The 18,689-nt window shown below is 42.2% G+C and overlaps 1 protein-coding gene across 1 annotated transcript in view; it reads right to left on the bottom strand.

Moving 5' to 3' along the window:
* babam2 (BRISC and BRCA1 A complex member 2) overlaps positions 1-18,689 on the bottom strand; it is a 71,469-nt gene that overhangs the window by 19,045 nt on the left and 33,735 nt on the right. The window contains exon 7 of the mRNA XM_070841984.1: positions 7,948-8,057. Coding sequence (XP_070698085.1) covers positions 7,948-8,057 — 110 coding nt within the window. The remainder of the gene's footprint in view (positions 1-7,947; positions 8,058-18,689) is intronic.

Raw genomic sequence — 18,689 nt, 5'->3', positions numbered from 1 at the left:
AAAATATATTGCGTAACATCAGAAGCAGGAAGTAGTGGAAGTATAACTGCTATGGGGCCGAGGCCGAACTTGGTTGCAAGATAATAAATGGCGGCACACGACCAAGAAGTGTAACGCTTTTGACTTGAAGGCCCTGAAAACCTGTTTTGCAACCATCAGTTGCTATGGGTGATGATGTCCCTACAAAAACACAAAATAATCTGCCAGTTAGAAAAGGTTCGGTTGGAGAGAGAGAGAGAGAGAGAGAGAGAAATGGAACTTTCATATATGTGCTTTTTAACATGGACAATTGGAAAAAAGGTGCTGTCCCATGCTGCTGTACACTCTGTCTGCTAATTGGGAATCAAAACCTGATGACAAAAATGCATTTGTGAAGCATTTTCAAATTTTGGTTTATATACAAAATACTTTTTAATGAGCAAGGCTGGTCAGATCTCATGTTTTGACTTGAATGTGAACATATCTAGTGTAAAAACATACTGTATACTAACCACGGGGGATTTAAGATGGCCCACATATTCAGGAGAACCCACTTCCCATAGCACGGCAGCATCGCAAAACTCGTAAGTAAATCGTAAACGCACGTAAGCGTTCAAGGAGACGAGGAGGAAAATGTGGCAGAGTGCTTTGAGCTGCTGCAAGCGAGTGAAGTGTCTGCACTGACATCTCAGACTGTCGAGTGGGTTTGCCGGGTTAGTGGTGAATTTATTTTATCAGACTGACAATTTCTGACTGTGACAAGATGCTCAAAAAACCTTGAAAAATATCTGATCGAAATGCAAAGATTTTCAAAGGCTATAAAACACCTCTACAGACCCTGGAGAAGGGACACACACAAACTGTACACCCACACAGGCACATGCACACACACACACAAGCGCTCACACACATCAGCAGGCAGGCAGGCAGGCAGGCATGCACGTACACACACACACACACACACACACACACAAACGCACACACACACAGGCACCTAAAGGCAAATGCAGATACACAAACATAAGTGCACTGCAGCCTAAAACTGTCTCTCTGTGTTGATTTTTCTGGGCTCCTAAATCTGGTTTGGGGGCAGAGACGGTGCCCACTCGATTCTTTTATGCAATGCAGCAGGTTTTCTGGGGGAAGGAGAGATGTATCCAACTCATCTCATGGGCACAGTACAATCAGGTAAACGAGAAGTAAAAGGGAAAATGAAAAGAGAGATGAGTCTGGTTACAAAATGGTCGTCGCAGACACGAAATCAATCGAATTTTAGATTCTGCAGATGTGTGGTTGCTGCTGATGGTTTCAGAGCCAATATTCAAAAACAGTGCAGAGATTCTCTGAAACTGGAATGAAACTATCCCATTACTCACTAAAACTGTTTATTATTATAGATTCAAATTCAGGAAACCATACTAATGAGCTTTTATTTGTTGTTGTTGGTAAAAACAACAGCTAAAGAATTAAACAAATGAAGGAAAAAGGATGTTTTGAGCCACCCTGAGGTGTGGTGTCAAGGCCAATCTGGGCATATTTTAACGCAATGGTATCGGCTAAAGCAGATCAAAATCAGATCCTTTTTTTTTTCCCCCCACTGTATTCAGCTGTTCTCTCCACCTCAGCCTCAGAGCAACATTTCACAGCAGAATTAGAATGTGTGAATGTGAAAATTTATTTGATTGCATCAGTGGTGACATCCTGGTTTCACATTCTCCAGCTAAACTTAACCTTAAGATCATATCAATAATTCAAGTTAATTCAACTTAATAGTTTTCATTGAGTGCCTTCAGCATTTGGCTCAGGTATGTCAGCTTTAATAGTTTCTACCAAGTGTTTTATTGTCTTTCAGCTCATTGTTTCGGTTTTCTGGTCTGCGGTTTTACTGTGTTTGTTCAGCCATTTTCAGCCACAGCCGATAAGCCTTTATAGTAGAAAAGCTAAAGCTCTAAATACAAAAAAAAAGGAAACACTGTACACCACCTATTTTAAGCATTTTTAAGAGCCAGATATTTCCCTTTTTGATGGGGAAGGAGAGCAAAGATGCAAACATGCTGCTCATGTTGCTCCGTAGCTGCTAGATGTGTAATGAAGCAACTGTCTCCTAATGTAGTCAAATTAATCAACCTTAAACGGTGATAATATGTCATTGTTGTGTTCACAGCGCGTTTCTGCTGATCCCAGTTGGTAAAAAGAACAAACAAAAGAAAACACTAAAGACAGTCACTCACTATCGTGCAATCAGGACTCTCAGTCAGTCAGTCAGTGTTGCCTAAAGCCAGACAAGGATACTATCTGTTAGTTCTGCAGAAACTGTTTGATGTCTTGTGTAAGATTGGTGTTAAAGAATTCCACAGGGGTGGATGTGTTTGACCTGCAACTTCTGAAAATCTCTGCCTAAACAGAAAGCTATTCATATCTTTAATTGGACTTGTCTCTTTGGTGTATGAGTCCAAGCCAACACACTCCCAACACACTTGATACTAGTGACCCCACTGCTGCCCCGTCTCATAACTATTCTGTTTCGCTGTGATACTGTGAATCCCGCATGTTTTGGTCTGATCATAGCACGACCTCCTCTGCAACATTAGTTGTTATAGAAATGATTTGGCTTGACAACAAATTCTACCCGAAGACGCCTCCATAGCCAACATTTTTTACATTCTCTAAATGTCTGCATCTATTTAACACTTAAGAGCTAGTTTAAATGAGTAGGGAGGGAAAATTATAGGAGCTACACAGCGTAACACCATGCCTTTCACAGTACATTTTCTTCTGGGTGGCCATAAAACATTATATAACAAATGAACACTGAATCTTAAGCAGGCGAATCTGTAAGCCTACAGGATAACAGTGATTTGACTTCTCGTAATCAATAATTTCTACAGAAACAGAAGCAAATATGAAGGTAAAATCCTATCAAAGAGAGGAGTCAATGCAACAGTCTACGTACACTGTACATTATTGGTAAAAATGTGGGTGTCTGTCAGGGTTTTTCAACATCTTTTTTCCCCCCCTTGCCGCTCTGTAAGGCAGAAAACATTACAGTGATGATCTGTTTGAAGACAGGGGAAGAAAAAGTAACAGAGCGAGTAAGAAAGGGAGAGGAAGAGGGAATAGAAATAGAGGTATAACACTGTAGCTCAGGGGGCTTACAAGTTTGCGTTCAGAGCTCTTAGATCCGAGCCCCTGCTGAAGGAGAGTGAAAGTGAGATATCAAACAACTCAGGAGTGATGAAAGAGAAGAGTAGAGAGGTGGAGGAAAGAGAAAAGGAGAGAGAGGGAAAAGCTCTCTTCTCCCGCGTGTTGTTTTTTTTTCTCCTCGCTGCGTTTCAGTCGAGCGAGGGACGACCTTGCTGAGTAGAGCGCAGCTCTTCTCTCTCTTTTAAGTCCCACTCACTCTCTCGGTTCCCTTTGAGGATCAGCCAGAGGGATCAGCAGAGGAGAGAGAGTGATGGAAAAACGGAGAAAGATGGAGAGAAAAGAGACAGGCAGCAGACATGTGAAAACAGGAGGGGGGGGTGGTGGTGTGTGTGGGGGGGTGTATGACCGAGGATGCAGGAGTTAAAAACTGGAAGACGTGAATTTTAAAAACTGATACAGACGAGACAACGGTGTGAAGGATAAGGGAGTAAGAGATGGAAGGACGGAGGATGAATGGAAGAAAAACAGAGCAATGGACAAAATGATTGGACGATTGATAAAAATGATACAATGACAGAGAGACAGGTACATAGTGAAACCGACACTGGCACTGGATTGATGAGTAGTCGATATGACAGCCTGAACCAATGAAATCTGGTGGTGCCAAAAGTGAAGCTGACATGATGTCTGTGGTTGGACACGGTTGCTACACTCACTGTTTCATAATACTCAGGTTAATTTAAACAATTTCCTAAGCTCTATTAAAATAATGCTTACTGTACAACTACTTTTTTTTTAGTAGTGGTGGAGTCCGCCATTTCTGCTGTGTACTTAAAACTGTCTTCTTCTGCACGAGGGATTCTCAGGAAAATGACGCAGCATGTAGTCCAAGAAGTTACTGCTAATGAAAACAGAAGATCCTACTTAATTCAACTGTGGTGGCTTTTATTGTGAAGCAGCCACAGGAAACATTGTGCTCGTCACCTTGCTGGGCTCTCACCAGAACAAAACAACAGTCATTTTCTGCATTTTTTGTTAATCAACAGATGCTTTTTTGGCATTTTCATGGTATATGGCAAAGGGCCACAGGCAGGACTAGAATCAAGGCTGCTGTGGCTAGGACTAAGCCTAAACAGTACACGCTCTACCAGGTGAGCTACCTGGGTGTCCAAAAGATGCTTTTTTTAAAAAAACACTGTCTACACAGGAGGCACAGCAAAGACAGCACCTTAGCAGAAGCTTCAAGCCTCTGTCTGGTCACCAGCGTTTTGGCACAACACGAGAGAAAAATCCCAAAAAATAGACTTCAAGCCTAAAAATATGCCTCCGGTCATGGTTACATGGTTATATGAGAGAAAGATAAGCCGTTTTGTGGCCTGTGCAGCTGCACCAATTAAAATAGAAATGTTTGTTTGGCTGCTGTTTTCTTGTATTTTCTTGTATTTTTCAACGACTGTTTGTTGTGGTATTAATCTGCACTTATAATTACCACAGTAACCATTTTTGTCAACAAATCAACCAGGAGAGAAATCTTAAGGATTAACTTTGAGAAAAAGGAGTTTGTTTAAAAACTGTGAAAAGTGAATTTTAACTCACGGTACATAGACAAGACAGCCGTATAGGGGCAGAGGGGAAAGTAGAATAAATGTGTGGACAGATGGAGGATGAATGCACGGACAACAGGAAAAACTGAAAAAAAATTATGGGATGATTGATTAAAAGCTGGAATGACAGAAAGACTGCAGACATAAAGAACTCCAGATCATTTTGACACTGAATAGATGTAGTTGATATGACAGCCTGTACCAACACTGAAATCCAGGGGTGCCAAAACCGAAGCTGAGCCAATTTCTGTAGCTGTCCGCATCTGCTATCCTCACTATTTCATAAAATTAGAACTGATTTAAACAATTTCCAAAGCTGTTTTGATGTGGATTTTATTCTGGCATTATATGATGTTGTGAATGTTTGTGGTCGCTCGGGCTAATGCAGAAGCTCCTGAATGTCGCTGTCTGTCAAATGCTTGCTAGGAAACCACAGAAATGTGCAGGAACGCTGCAAACAAATGACTTTTCCTCTTCACTGGAGATAATGCAGAGAGAATGGGCATCTATACAAGAGCAAAGACTAACAAGGGTCAGCAAGGACACGGAGGAAAACTAACGGGGTAACAGATCTGCATGAACACACGTACAGCAAAAGGCTCTCGCACATCTGCATGCTAAATTAAGTAGCATCCACATTGCAATACAAATGCATTCATCCACGACCTCGCGCGCGCACACACACACATAAACACGTAATTGTTTGTCTTCAAACAACGATGAAGAAGACATACATTTTTGCCCTGGGTCATGAATTAACACACTCCCACACAGTTGACAAAAAGGTGCACAAAAGCATGCAGCGGAGCATATTCATACATGGCCTTGATATGCATATCTGCAAATGTCTCAAGACAAAGCAGCAACATTAAGCAGGAGAAGAGGGGTGGTAAATGAGCGCTTGGCTCAATGCGGCACGGTTAAGCCTCTGCATTTTGAGATGTTTCTTAGAGGGTTTAAGATGAGGAGGGATTGTTTTATAGCCTCTTCTCCTTTATCTAACCCCCCGCTGCTCCGCTAGCAACCACCCCTCTCCATCCCCTGCGCCGTAGCTTCCCCACTTCCTGCTCTCCACTCTACTGCCTTTAGCCTCCTTCTGTCTGTTCTCCTCATGCAACTGGCAGAGGAGGAGAGCCTCCAACACCACTGCAACAGCTTCTGTCTGGTCTGGGACCGTGGTAAGGTCAGTCTCCCTCACACACACACACACACACACACACACACACACACACACTCTCAGCTACATCATAAAACAGGCACACATATGCAGTGAACATACATATCTAAACCCTGAGGTATCCTGCAATTTCAGAACCATAACAGCGCTCTTGATGAAAGCCTCTTCAACCAAGTAGATTTTCTGCGCAGAGAGGTGTCAAAACAGCACATTCCTTGTTAAAACACTGCCAATAAACATGACCAAGAATGCACAGTACATGCAGTACGCAGACAGCCCAAATTTAAACATGAAGCTTGCATTTTTTTGTATTTGTGTGTAATACTACAGTATAGAGATAAATGAAAGATCTTGGAGGTTTTGCTACATCAAGGTTAGCAGAATTGTGACATAAAGCAGACATAGCTGTTTGTCTCATATTATTGCTTAGATACAGTATGCTCTTATACATGCACAGCACGCAACAAATGAGAATTACGCAGGACAAACAGTAGGTAGGTGACCTTTGCTTTGTGTGGTGTAATTAGGGTATTTTGTTGCAGTTGCTGCATGGGGATAAGGTCCTGTCACAGTTCATTTTTACATATTGGAGAGGAGGAGCATCTGTGTGTGCATGTGTCTGCTTTAGACATTGTGCTGGAGAGTGAGAGATAAGTGGATACACACGGTAAATGAGAGAGAGAGAGAGAGAGAGAGAGATAATGTGCAAAAATGGAATGAAAATGGCAGGAGAGTGAAGAGGGGAAGAAGGATGTGATTATTGTGAAAATATAAAAAAAACAACCGGGGAGGACGTCAAAACAGAGGAGCCGCAGAGGAGCGCGGAAGATGAGGATGAAAAAGGAACATGGTGAGACGGGAGGATGCGAGAGAGAGAGAGAGAGAGAGAGAGAGCGAGAAAGAGTAGTGGTGGTACGGGGGAGCAGAGGTCTCTTAACCTGGTGCGACGGGGCGTGTGCTTGTAAATAAACATCAGCCTGAGATTATTCCGAGCACGAAAGCCCAGACCGTGGGGCCCTGAGGTTAGAGTGGGCCCATACCTGGCTCTCTCTCTCTCTCACACTCACACTCACACACACACACACACACACACACACACACACTTTTATCTACATCCACACCTACAAAGACTTTGTGTTGAGAGCAAAGCCTATTCAAATACTGGTGCATGCACACAAACACATGAAAACAGACACATACATTTGGGATATAAAAACCCACAAGCATGCATGCATCCAAACACACACACACACACACACACACACACACACACACACACACACACACACACACACACACACACACACACACACACACACACACACACACACACACACACACACACACACACACACACACACAAATGTAAACTGACAAATGCACACAAACCCATACGTGCACACTAAATCTAGCAAGACAAAAAATGGATTTGAACAAAGAGAATACGCACGCTGCTGAAGTACCCACTCACAGAGTGCCCACAGACTCACAGAACACACACACACACACACACACACAGTCTCTGTACTGTTAACACCCCAGATGTCTGTAGACATCCAGTCATCCCTAGCTCAGACGCTGTGTGTCATCCATCTGATTTTTTTGTTCTTCCCTTGTTGTTTTTGAGGAACTGACTGATGAGTCCAGACACTGGAATGTGGGATTATTCACAATGACATAATATGCTGCTAGATTCACAGCTCACTCTCGCTAATCCGTCAAATACATCTTGCATTCTCGAACTCAGAAGCAGAGCGAGCGGGCCCAAATCACCTTTGGCTGACCTTCCCTGCCCCTCCATGTGACACTGGAAGAAACTTGCAGACCTTTTCAGTTTCCCCCAACACTGTAGGAATGTGTCTGTCTGACTTAAATACATACACAATTCATCCACATTGTCCAACTTTGAGGTCTTTTTGGACCCCAAATCTCTTCAAATTTGCCGTCCCGCACAAATCGCTATCTCACATACGTTTAACTGCATTAACTGGATGAACTGACGATGGAACCATAAAAAAGTATTTACTGATTTGATGTGCTTACTGTTCAATGCTGGGGGACAGGTAGAGTTTAGGGAAGACTTGAGTAGCTTCAGCATCCTCAAAGCTCACTGAGAGAAGGGCCACGTCCTCTCCAGGGTCCAGTGCTGTGTCCTGAGAAAGACAGAAGGTAAAGTCAGGTTGGTAAGGCTATTCAGCAAAAACACTACCCACAGGCAAAATGCCATTGACACGAAGCTGGGACTCATTTACATAGCCGCAGCCTGGGATGCCATACTTGGGATTGTTAGTTAAAACTGCGGTACGCACAAAATGAACTAGTTTGAAGGGTGTCTTCATTTTTAAAGGCCAATCCACGTACAAAGCATCTTTAGAAGAGTGTCTCATGATGCAAAGTGCACCATTTTATCAAATTCTACTGGAAATCGAGGGAAAAGCCTGTCATCATGGAGATGGGTGAGACGGAATAATTGTTCAAAAGGGCTTAATGGTGCGCACTTTTGGACAGTATCTCCTTGAAGGCATCTGCAATTGCAGAAGTAATTTGTTTTTCTGTAGCAGTTGGAGAGTCAATCTGCGTTCTTAAAAAATAAATGATTTACAACTTTTGTAAAATGATATTGTTACAAGTAAAAATCCTATTAGTACAACCCTGGGAACCATACACTTCTATGTGTGCACAACAAGTGTGCAAGTCCCAAAATATTGACGGAGATAGAGAGGAGACGAGGAAAGACACCAGAAGAAACATCTGTTTTGTTTCATGCCACATTAGCTTCAACAGCTGCACTGTGAGGCTGAGCTGATGACTGGGAGCACCAATCAAATCATGTGTGAGATGGATGCAGAGGCCACCCGGAGCTGCTCGCTGCAAACCTCGTCTGTCTCTCCAAGGTTCTAATTTCTCATTCTGTGATGTTTTTCCTAGAGCATGGCTCCTTCTCAGGCACTGTCATTAGTGCAATTCCACATCAAGTACAATTCTGGGCTCCCTCTCCCGACAGAAGCTCGGCAGTGTTAATCAAATGTCTTACAGATGGTTTGAACTCATCCATTTGTTATAATCGCTGCCCGCTGTGGTGAGAGGAAATCTAACCACCATACATGATGGACAGAGGCACAGTGCAACCAGTTTGCAGCAAAGCAGCCTCAAACGTGATCAGGCTTATTAACTAATTACACACACTTTGGTCTGCTGATCACAAAACCAAGCTGACCATTGGTTTGAGAAAAACATGGCTGAGTGGGTGGAAAGAGAAATTCCCCCACTGAACATTTTCTCTCCAAGTGGGGTGGAATTGATTTATCTGCATGTAAACTAATGATTTTGACCATTGTGTTTAATTATAGAACACAGAGATCATACAGAAAAACAACTAAAATAATCAAAGACAATAAAAACCAATAAAAATGTGCAAGGTGTACGACAAACATTGGGGGCACACGAAGCAGCAGGGTTTTGTCATAAGCATGTAACATGAAATGTCATGTAAAGATGTATATATATATATATACTGTATTAAGGGGCCATTAATGAGCAGTTAGTGAATCTACATTACCTCTATAGCACATATCAGCAGTCACAATAATGGGTGCATCTTCAGCCTTGTCGTGGGAGATACATGAGGGGGGTAAAGTAGAAAGGCAGTGGAAGACAGCGGGGTGTGTGGCATCTAAAAGTGTTGCCTGATGGAATCAGCTCACATCAATATAGTGTGCATCAGTAAACAAGAACTGCTCTCTGTCTCACAGCAGCGCTCAGGGCTTCTGCCGCTGACGATATGGGACAGACAGGAACAGGCATGGAGATGTGGGGCCGGGGTGGGCGTGGGGGTTTGGGAAAAGATTGTTTTGCTCCAGTTTGTAGCTGTCAAGTCCCGTTCGCATCTTTAAAGGTGATTTAATGGATGCTTCCTTTGGACTGGGACAGAGTAAACAGACAGATGAGAACCAACAGGAAGGTGAGAGGGCCAGATGAAGAGCATGGGGCAGCTCTGAATGGACCTCGGCGGATTCGGTCAGACCAAAGGCGCTGTTGAGGGAGAGCCTTTTTGTGGAATGATTCAGACTCATCTCGTCCCAGCAGACAGCGAAGAGCTGTCACAAGTCATATTGCATCAGAGAAACAAATAAACAAAAACTAAAGTCAGACCCTTTAACTTTTAGCTATTGCCATTCCAAATTAATGTGCTGTGCGAGGGAGCCTAAGCTATGTGGACAAGGATAGTTATTTTTTCATCTTGTTCAATTAAGTATAACTATACATCAAACTTAAAAGGACAATTTCACAAATTAATTTTTATGTAAAACTGAGAAGCAACACGGCCACTCTGTCTGCCTGTCTGTCTGCCTGCCTGTCTGTCTGTCTACAATTCATCCTGAAGGCGCGTTAATGTGTGAACCAGATTTCCCAGCTAACCATCCAATTGTTGTTGAGATACTTCATTCAAAGCCACAAATGTCAACATCATGATGGAAAGGAAAAGTCAGTGGATCACTAAGGCCAGTTCCTCTGTGGACCATTAATGTCTGCACAAAATTCCACAGCAATTCATCCTATAATTGTTGAGATATTTCAGTCTGGACTAAACTGGTTTTAAATCATTTATGACCATCAGGACTGTGTAACTGCTAATTAAAGTCAGACTAAAGTAGTCAGTGTAAGGCCACCGATCAACAAATAAGTTATATATGGCCCATGACCTGTAGCCAATTACTCTACAACAGCTCCTGAAGAAAAGAGAAAATATAACTTTTAAAATGCTTTCTTAAATACTGTAACTTTTTCCATGACTACAGACAGCAAAACAAATATGTTTGTCTCTGAAGCTCAAGCTAAATTTCATGATGACATTTTTGTGGAGGAAAAAGTTTTCATGCTTCTTAAGTGGGATGTTTAAAGTAAATTAAAGTGTAGATGGGCAATACAAATGATTTACTTGACAGCTGGTTTTGGTTATGAAGTACACAGTGCGCTGAAGGGGTGCATTTAAAAACTCTCGTGATTCTTCTCCTCCCACAACTTTCCAAATATACAAGAACTAACTGAAAAGATAGCTTAATGAGAACAAAAGTTGACCTTTTAACCTGCCTGCCTTGAATCCATTACTTAAATTGAAACAGAATAGCTCTCTTACTATAATAAAATACGAAAACCCCAAATGGCCATGAATGTTTCTGAGCACACATACACACAAGCCCTTAACCAAATACACTTGAGGGCAACTGCTGCTTACTTATGTAAAGAGTTATTAGAGAGGGAACATTAAAAAAAAGTCTTTACTTTATAGGCCACAGGCAGGACCTTAATGAAGAGACTTCTTCATTGGTATGTAATGAGCACTGAAATGGCCTGGGTCAGAGGACTGCAAGACAAGGAGGGTGTCCTGCAGGGGTGGTGGTTGGACGTCAAAATAGTATTTACTACATGCCCCTGGGGGATGTGACTCAACTGCTCAAGGACTAGATTTAAGAAAGCGGGTGAAGAGTGTGCACGCGTGTGTACATCAAGGTTACAGGGTGCCTCCGAGTCAAACCCTTTCACGTGGCCACCACCCCACGTCTTCCATCGTCCTTACTCTTTCAGACACATGGGCGCATGTACACACACATACACACAAATGCACAGACACTTTTCCTTCTGTCCGTCCTTGTGTCTCCTGATGCCCCGGCCTGTGGCATCTCCTCTGTGTCGCATGTGACAGGTTGGAGATGTGACAGCTGTCCTTATGCCAGACCAAGTCTGGCCAAAGTCACAACACACACAAACACACTCATCCGCAAACGCTACACAAGGGCTCTACTGCAGGGCTAGTACGGAGGAGGTAAGGGCACTTTGTCCGCCTTCTTCGCCCAACTTTAAATGTCATGCCCAACGTAATGGGGCGGCTTGACTGACAGCAGGGTTGTTGTGCAAGGACATGTCCAGCTTCTAGGCGAGCAGCTTTGAGTGCCCCTGTACATATGCTGGATTCAGTGTTGCTTTGCATCCTGAAAACTACAAGTATGAGGCAGTGGCTGCGATTCAGGTACTCTGGAACTCCGGTTCGTTACTTGGTGATCAAGACTAAGTTATGGTGGTTTCTCACCTAACTATCCTTGATTCTGTTTCAACCCTAGGATTTTTGCCTGGATCTTTTGGGTACAGATCTTTTGATAGCTTCAGTTTAGAATAACTAGAATATGCACCATCCTGTGGCAAAAGGATCCTCAGGAAGCGTTTATGCTCAGTGCTTTATCTGTTGCAGTATTCTCCACCAAGGGGTGTACAAACAAAACATTCTGTAAGGACACAAGACATCAGAGCGTGTCACCAGAAGAATGCCATCAATCAAACATGGGCGCATGCTCTGCTATACAGCTCCTGTTGGAGCAGCTGTATATTGAAATAGTGGGATCATGTGATTTTTATGTTTGATTCTTCTGAGAACAAAATGGCTCCTTTTGTGAACTCAATCCCCCAGACTCCTCAAGGTGTTGCACCTGGGTGAGAACTCCAATCCTGAATCCAACTTTGAGCTACCAATGGTCATTGTGTGCCACATGACCCCCACCCCACTGCTCTCTCTCTTTTCTCATGGATCTCCAGCTAAGCGTTCTCCTCTGACCTTGTCCTGGACCAAGGCTGCCTTAGACTGGCCTGTGCAAAACAGCCTACCTTCTTTATGACACCAACGCAAAACCTTGCCTGGAATAAGTTTATTTAATGCCAGCTGCTACAACACAAAGTCTGCCAGCTGGCTTCTGAAGCAAACAGGAGCACAACGCATTAGAGCTGAGTGGCTAACTAACAAGGAACAAAGGAGCAAATGGTTTCCTCTGATTTTCAAGAGCACTGCACTGCATGGACAACTTACAACTTTTGACATGATAATCTCAACCTTTATGCAGGCCTGACTAATCAATGGATTTGCCAGCTAAGAAAGCAGCACACCAAATGACCTCTTTCTTTCTCCCTCCAAGGACTGGCAACATAAACCCGAACTGGGCATATATAGCAGAGTATCTGTGTACGTGGCAAATCAACTGTTTAACCTTGTTAACGTACAGATTGATTGATTGATTTGCTATTATGTTATTCATTGAGTTTGGTTGTTGCGATTGTTTTCATGGTCAGGCGATTAGCTGATTAAATGATTAACATTGTTAAGTTGATGGTAGTTCTGCTCTATGCACATACCTATAGAACTGGGGTACATCCGGTAGCTGCTATGTCCTGCATGCAAACTAACATTGTTCTTTTCTTGTGTGTTTGACCTTTGCTGTGTTTCAGTAAATGCTTTTTAATTGTCCTCTTCAATGACGGACAAGAGTCAATAATGTCCTCCTCAACACTGCAAAATCCTTCCACTTTCCACTCAGCACGCAAGAACAAAACCTCAAAAACTGGGAGATGCATGACTACATGCCGCACAGACTAGCACAGCCTTTTGGCGTGCAACATACATTGTGTTTAGCGGAGAATGAATTCAGGCTTTGATGATGAATATTTAAACCGCTATTATTGATATCATTTACATATCTCTTTGTTTGTAAAATGGTTCGACATGGAGAAGCGTATTTCTACAGAGGATTAAGGGGCAGGTACAGTTCAAAAGCAGACATGGACAGCTGAAGAAATTCAGTATAATAAAACTGGCAAATCTGTTCACTTATGGTGTATGGCACATAGTCACTAATTGACAAAAATACATGACACGTCTGATAGTCTAGCGATGTGCCAGGTTCAAAAATGCTTACAAGGGGGAGAATGAGAAATCTTTTTTTACAGCCACAAGCCGAGCTGTAGAATAATTGTATTTATCAATTATTGTTTCAGAGGAGGGGCATCTTACATCATGGTCACAATGAAAACTTCTTTTATTTTGTAAGGTTATATTGCAAAAAGAGACTCCTGAAGACTCCCAATTTACGCTACAGTGGCTCTTCATTTAATAGTTTTATTCACTTTGTTGGAAATTTGCTTACATTCTCCACAAATAACTTTCAACGTCCTCCCGCAAGAAATGTTTATGATCATCACGTAGAAGCACACAAATGTATCTTCTAGGTTTAGTGTCAAGCGCCTTGAATAGGCCAGAAACAAAAGACATTGACCAGTACAACATGTTACGTAATACTTTCAGCCCTTCAACGGAATATAGTGAATTAAAGTCGGACATACTGAGTTATGCGTTAGTGTCAGTCTGTTCATAGGTTTGACAGAGACTTACGCCATCACACCCTGAGGGCGAGAAGCACAGGGTCAAGGTGGCAGCTGCCAAAATGTCTCATTGCATGACATGAAATGTTCTGATTGAGAAAGAGAGTTGAGGATATTGTTCCTAATGATGTGGTGGTGCTGCTGCTGCTTGTGGGGAGGGGGATGAGCAGAGATGTGGTTTACTCCAGGGGCCATGATGATCCTGCTCCCTCCACCTCAAAATACAGAGCATGCAAGCGCAAGCACAAGTCACCACAACCCAATTGGCACGCATGTCCAAGAGGACCTAATGTCCTCCTCTGAAATACCCGCCTATCCCACGTCTGTCCTTCTCTTTCTCAAACTCTCCTCTCCAACAGCTCCTGCTGCAACTCAGGCTGATGTCAGACAGGCATGGTAGATGATTAACCAGGCAACTTTGTGTCACCACATAGTTGTACCCCGTGCCAGGGCTTAATTCTGACAAGAGCACAATAGGCGAGAGATTAAAGAGCACATATACTCCACCTGGAAAATGCTGGTAGAACAGGACCCAAACACACCTAAACACTGCCCTGTTGCCACAGACACAAACGCTTTGTGCATGGGGTGTGCTTTTGCAAACTGAAGAATAAGAATATACCCACATGTGTGCCTCTCTCTGTGCTGGGTGTGTCGACAAATGATAATAGCTACAGCATTAGTTGCCAGAATGTTCCCAAGTTAATTGGTTAGTGAATACAGCCACACTGTCTGTAGTCTGAAACATATTAGAGAGTAAAATTGAATTCCATAATGTAATCTTGATTCAGATTTTAGCTTTGGGCAACAGACTGTTGAGTGGTGTCCTTTAATATTTTCATTTCAGTTTTCATTTAAATGCAGTAGTAAAATACAGTATAGGCAAAAAGTAATACCGAGCTTCTTCCTGATCAACAACTATCGTGGTATAAGAGGCAAAACAGTAGCTTTGATGCAAAACAGTTGGTGCAATTCACCAACACTAAGGGCACTTTGAGTTAAGCAGCCAAGCTTTTACAGTTTTGGTGTGACAACGTAAATGACTCTACTCCAGTAAATTGGAAATAAAAGTTGTTGTAACAACTGCAAACAAGTCACAAGTGCCGTTCGTTGTAAAAGACTTGACCAGTGGTGCCTTCACCCACACTGCATCACAGCAACAGCATCTACTGCTTGGAAATGAGATTGAATGAGACACCTATAGCTGAGTCATAAGCATGGGTAAAACATAGGTTAATTCAACCAGCTGTGCCAACAGTACAGTCAATATGAGACATCTGAAGTGACACAGAATGCATTGAATCAAACAGGAAAACAATACTAAAATTGTATTCTTCTTTGTCAGGAGCTGGGCCACTAGCCAAGATCTTTAATTCTTTTCAACAATGACTGGCAGATGACCAACAGATGTGCCACTGAGACACTTAAGCAAGCTGATCACTATTCACTGAAACACGAGTCATATGTGTGACTGCGGCCAAGTGTCACTGATAGTGTGTCACCGATAGCATGTCACTGCAGTGATCTGGCCTTCGCTGCTCTGTGTGTGATGCTAGGGCTTGAAGCCACAAGGGTGACTCAAGTATGTGTGTTTGCATGTGGAGAACCGCATGTCCTGTGTGTTTCCAGAAATGAATGAATGCATGTAGTATGTTCATACTGATGACACAATACAGAGTGACCTATAATTCAAGGGTCATTTGGCTTTCAGACCTTGTGGTGACAGTATTATGTGTAACATCTTTAGATACTAAATTTAAAAGAGTGCACAATTAATGCACTAGAGTTTTTTTTTCTCCTCCTTATCTAATCTGACTTTATGACCCGATACAAGAACAATGCTAGCACTGACTGCAAACTTCGAGAAGAAAAGGCAGGACTGAGCAGAGGGGCTTAACACACGGGTTTGGTTATTGCCACATTTTCTGGGGGTGATAATTGTAATTGCATTAATATTGCTTAACTGACAGTGTTGCAGGGTGTTTTTGTCCTACTGCACCCATAATGAGACTATTCCGGTCATTTGAACCAGTGTAGCCTCTTGCCTCTATTTGGGACCAATGGGATGTTGGGACTAAATAACCGTGAAATACAGGCATTTACTGAAATTACAAATCCTTTGGCTCGTGACAAAAATGACATTTTTCATGAGGATTTGTCTCAGCACTCAGGACAAACCGAGATTCATATATGGATACATTGAGTTATTACTGCATATTTGTCATGTATTTTCAACATGCACACGCTCTGCCTATTGGTCCTTGCTTCACGAAAATAAAACAATAACGTTCCCTTAGCTTGAAAATTAGAATTAGAATATACTATTCTAAAATCATTTCAATTTATGAATTTAAAATCTTAAAACTGCATAAACTGCAGCACATATTTCAAACTTTTCAGAGGTGTAGCTAAATGAAGCTGCATAAATATAACAGGCAGCAGTAACATCAGTGTGATATATAGGGACTGCTGACAGAATCACTTTTATATTTACTGCTTGTGTTCACATACAATTATAATCTGTGAAAGCGCGTGGCAGAAAATATCCAACAACCTCATTATAGTTAGCCCAAGAAAGTATCTTAGCACTTTTACTAAACATTACTGGCTAAAATCATGCAATTTATAATAATACGGCAACATACACTTGCTTACAAATAACTGATAAGAGTGCACAAGAAAAAGGGTCTTAACTAAGAGATTACTAACAAATTTTGCACTGAGATGTCCTTGGAGCCTAACAAGGAACGAATGCATTCCTTTTTAAACTACAGACAGCCAGATAATTCTTTAAAGGCTTTGAAATTAGGGTTGGGGTTCAATAGCATTTTATCCAATATGAACCTTGGGTGTAGTGTTTTGGTTTATTGAATCAGAATCAGCTAGATTCCATTACTGAATATATTTGTTTAGCGTTCAGTATTTGAAAGTAACAAGTAACATGTCAGTAAAATGATGAATAACTAAAACTGAAAACATTCAGTTGAAGTCTGTTGGCTCAGAATACAGAAACAGTTTTGAGTGGCAGCCTTATTCATGTTGACAACCTGCAGCTACATCTGAAAACGAGACTGAACTTAATTCGTTCTTACAAATGATGCCCAGTGCACACAGTAAAAATAATAAAAAAATACACAGTAAAGTGTGCTAAGAGTTGGGCGAGCATCCTAAGACTCCTGAAGACGCATCACTTGATGTTGACAGAGTGATGTGAAACAACAATTAGTGACAGCCGATGTGTCATTTAACCTGTGAAAGTGACGGTCAGCATTGGGTAAATTGAGAAACTGCTATCTGAATATTTCGGACATTGACACACACAAAAAAAGGAATAAAAAGGAACATTTTGGCAGGGAAAGTCTGATTCTTCTTCATAGTGGGGTTTTCTGAAGTCACTGGTAAGCAAAGGCCAAGACTCACAAATAAGCACAGACAGGCAACATATAGGGACACTGTTTCAGCCTGAGGCCACCAATGTGTTAATAAAAAGCCTACAGAAGGCAGAATCAGGCGTGCAGAAGGACAAGGAATTGAGAGTTAAATGAAAAAGCTGAATAACATCAGGGTTGAAGCGACAAAAACAAACAAAGGATTAGGAGGAAGAACATTTGGAGGTGTTACAGAAAAACAACATATAGATAGTGTACAACTTGATATAGAGCGAGGGCGGAAAGTAGGCCAGATAAAAGCAATTCCATGGAGGCGTGGAGAAGTGTGGGGGGACGGAGGAAGGAGAGGAGGCGGGGGGGATGTTCTCCTGAGACTGTAAAGCTGAAAATCTCTGATGCTCAGCTGGGGGTACAAGCAGGTGGGTGGGAATCTTCGTTTGGAGACGCAGTGTGGGTGGTTATGGGGGGAGGGTTGGGGTGAGCGGTTGTGGATCACAGATTCGCAGAGGGAGATGGAAGGCGGGCATGACCTTTGGTATCAGGGAGTCATATTGGGGTCACTGGAGCATTAGGGAGTGGATTTGAGCTCCGTGCTCTCTAACAACCCCTCCAGGCTGGGATTTCTCTCCAACACCTCTACTCTGCAGAGGATGCTTTCCTTCATCTCCTTAAATAATCTTTTGCCATTTACTTCCACACTTCAAAAGGACGCGATGGAAGCGTCTTCTGTTACATGTGTTTTGAAAAGCACGTGACAATTCATCATTTACTGATATAGAAGACAAGGGCTTTATTTATCTGAGCTCACGGGGATGGAAAGAACATCAGTAAAAGGGGGATGGGCTTTTTTCAACAGACAGGTTGAAATGAAACCACTTATTAAATAAAGAGTTGATAAAAAAAAACTCTGTTTGGTCTATATTAAAGAGCAAGAAATCGTATACACTCACTGCATATACTGTATGTTTCAAGCATATGCACATAAGACACTGAGAAAACAAACATAAGAAAACACAAAAAACAGCCAAAATGATAAATAAATATGAAAGATAATCAAACAAAAACAAATGGCCTAAAGTGTCATCACCACTGAGATGAGACATACTGAGAAAATATGGTTCCTGATTGCATGTCTGCCATGACATCATGAGGCAACAGATGACTCAGTTACAGTGAGGAATATGTTGTTTATCG

The sequence above is a fragment of the Pempheris klunzingeri genome, chromosome 13 (assembly GCF_042242105.1).
Source record: "Pempheris klunzingeri isolate RE-2024b chromosome 13, fPemKlu1.hap1, whole genome shotgun sequence".
NCBI lineage: Eukaryota > Metazoa > Chordata > Actinopteri > Acropomatiformes > Pempheridae > Pempheris > Pempheris klunzingeri.
The sequence above is the reverse complement of the archived record's forward strand: the minus strand, read 5'-3'. Positions and strand labels throughout refer to the sequence as shown.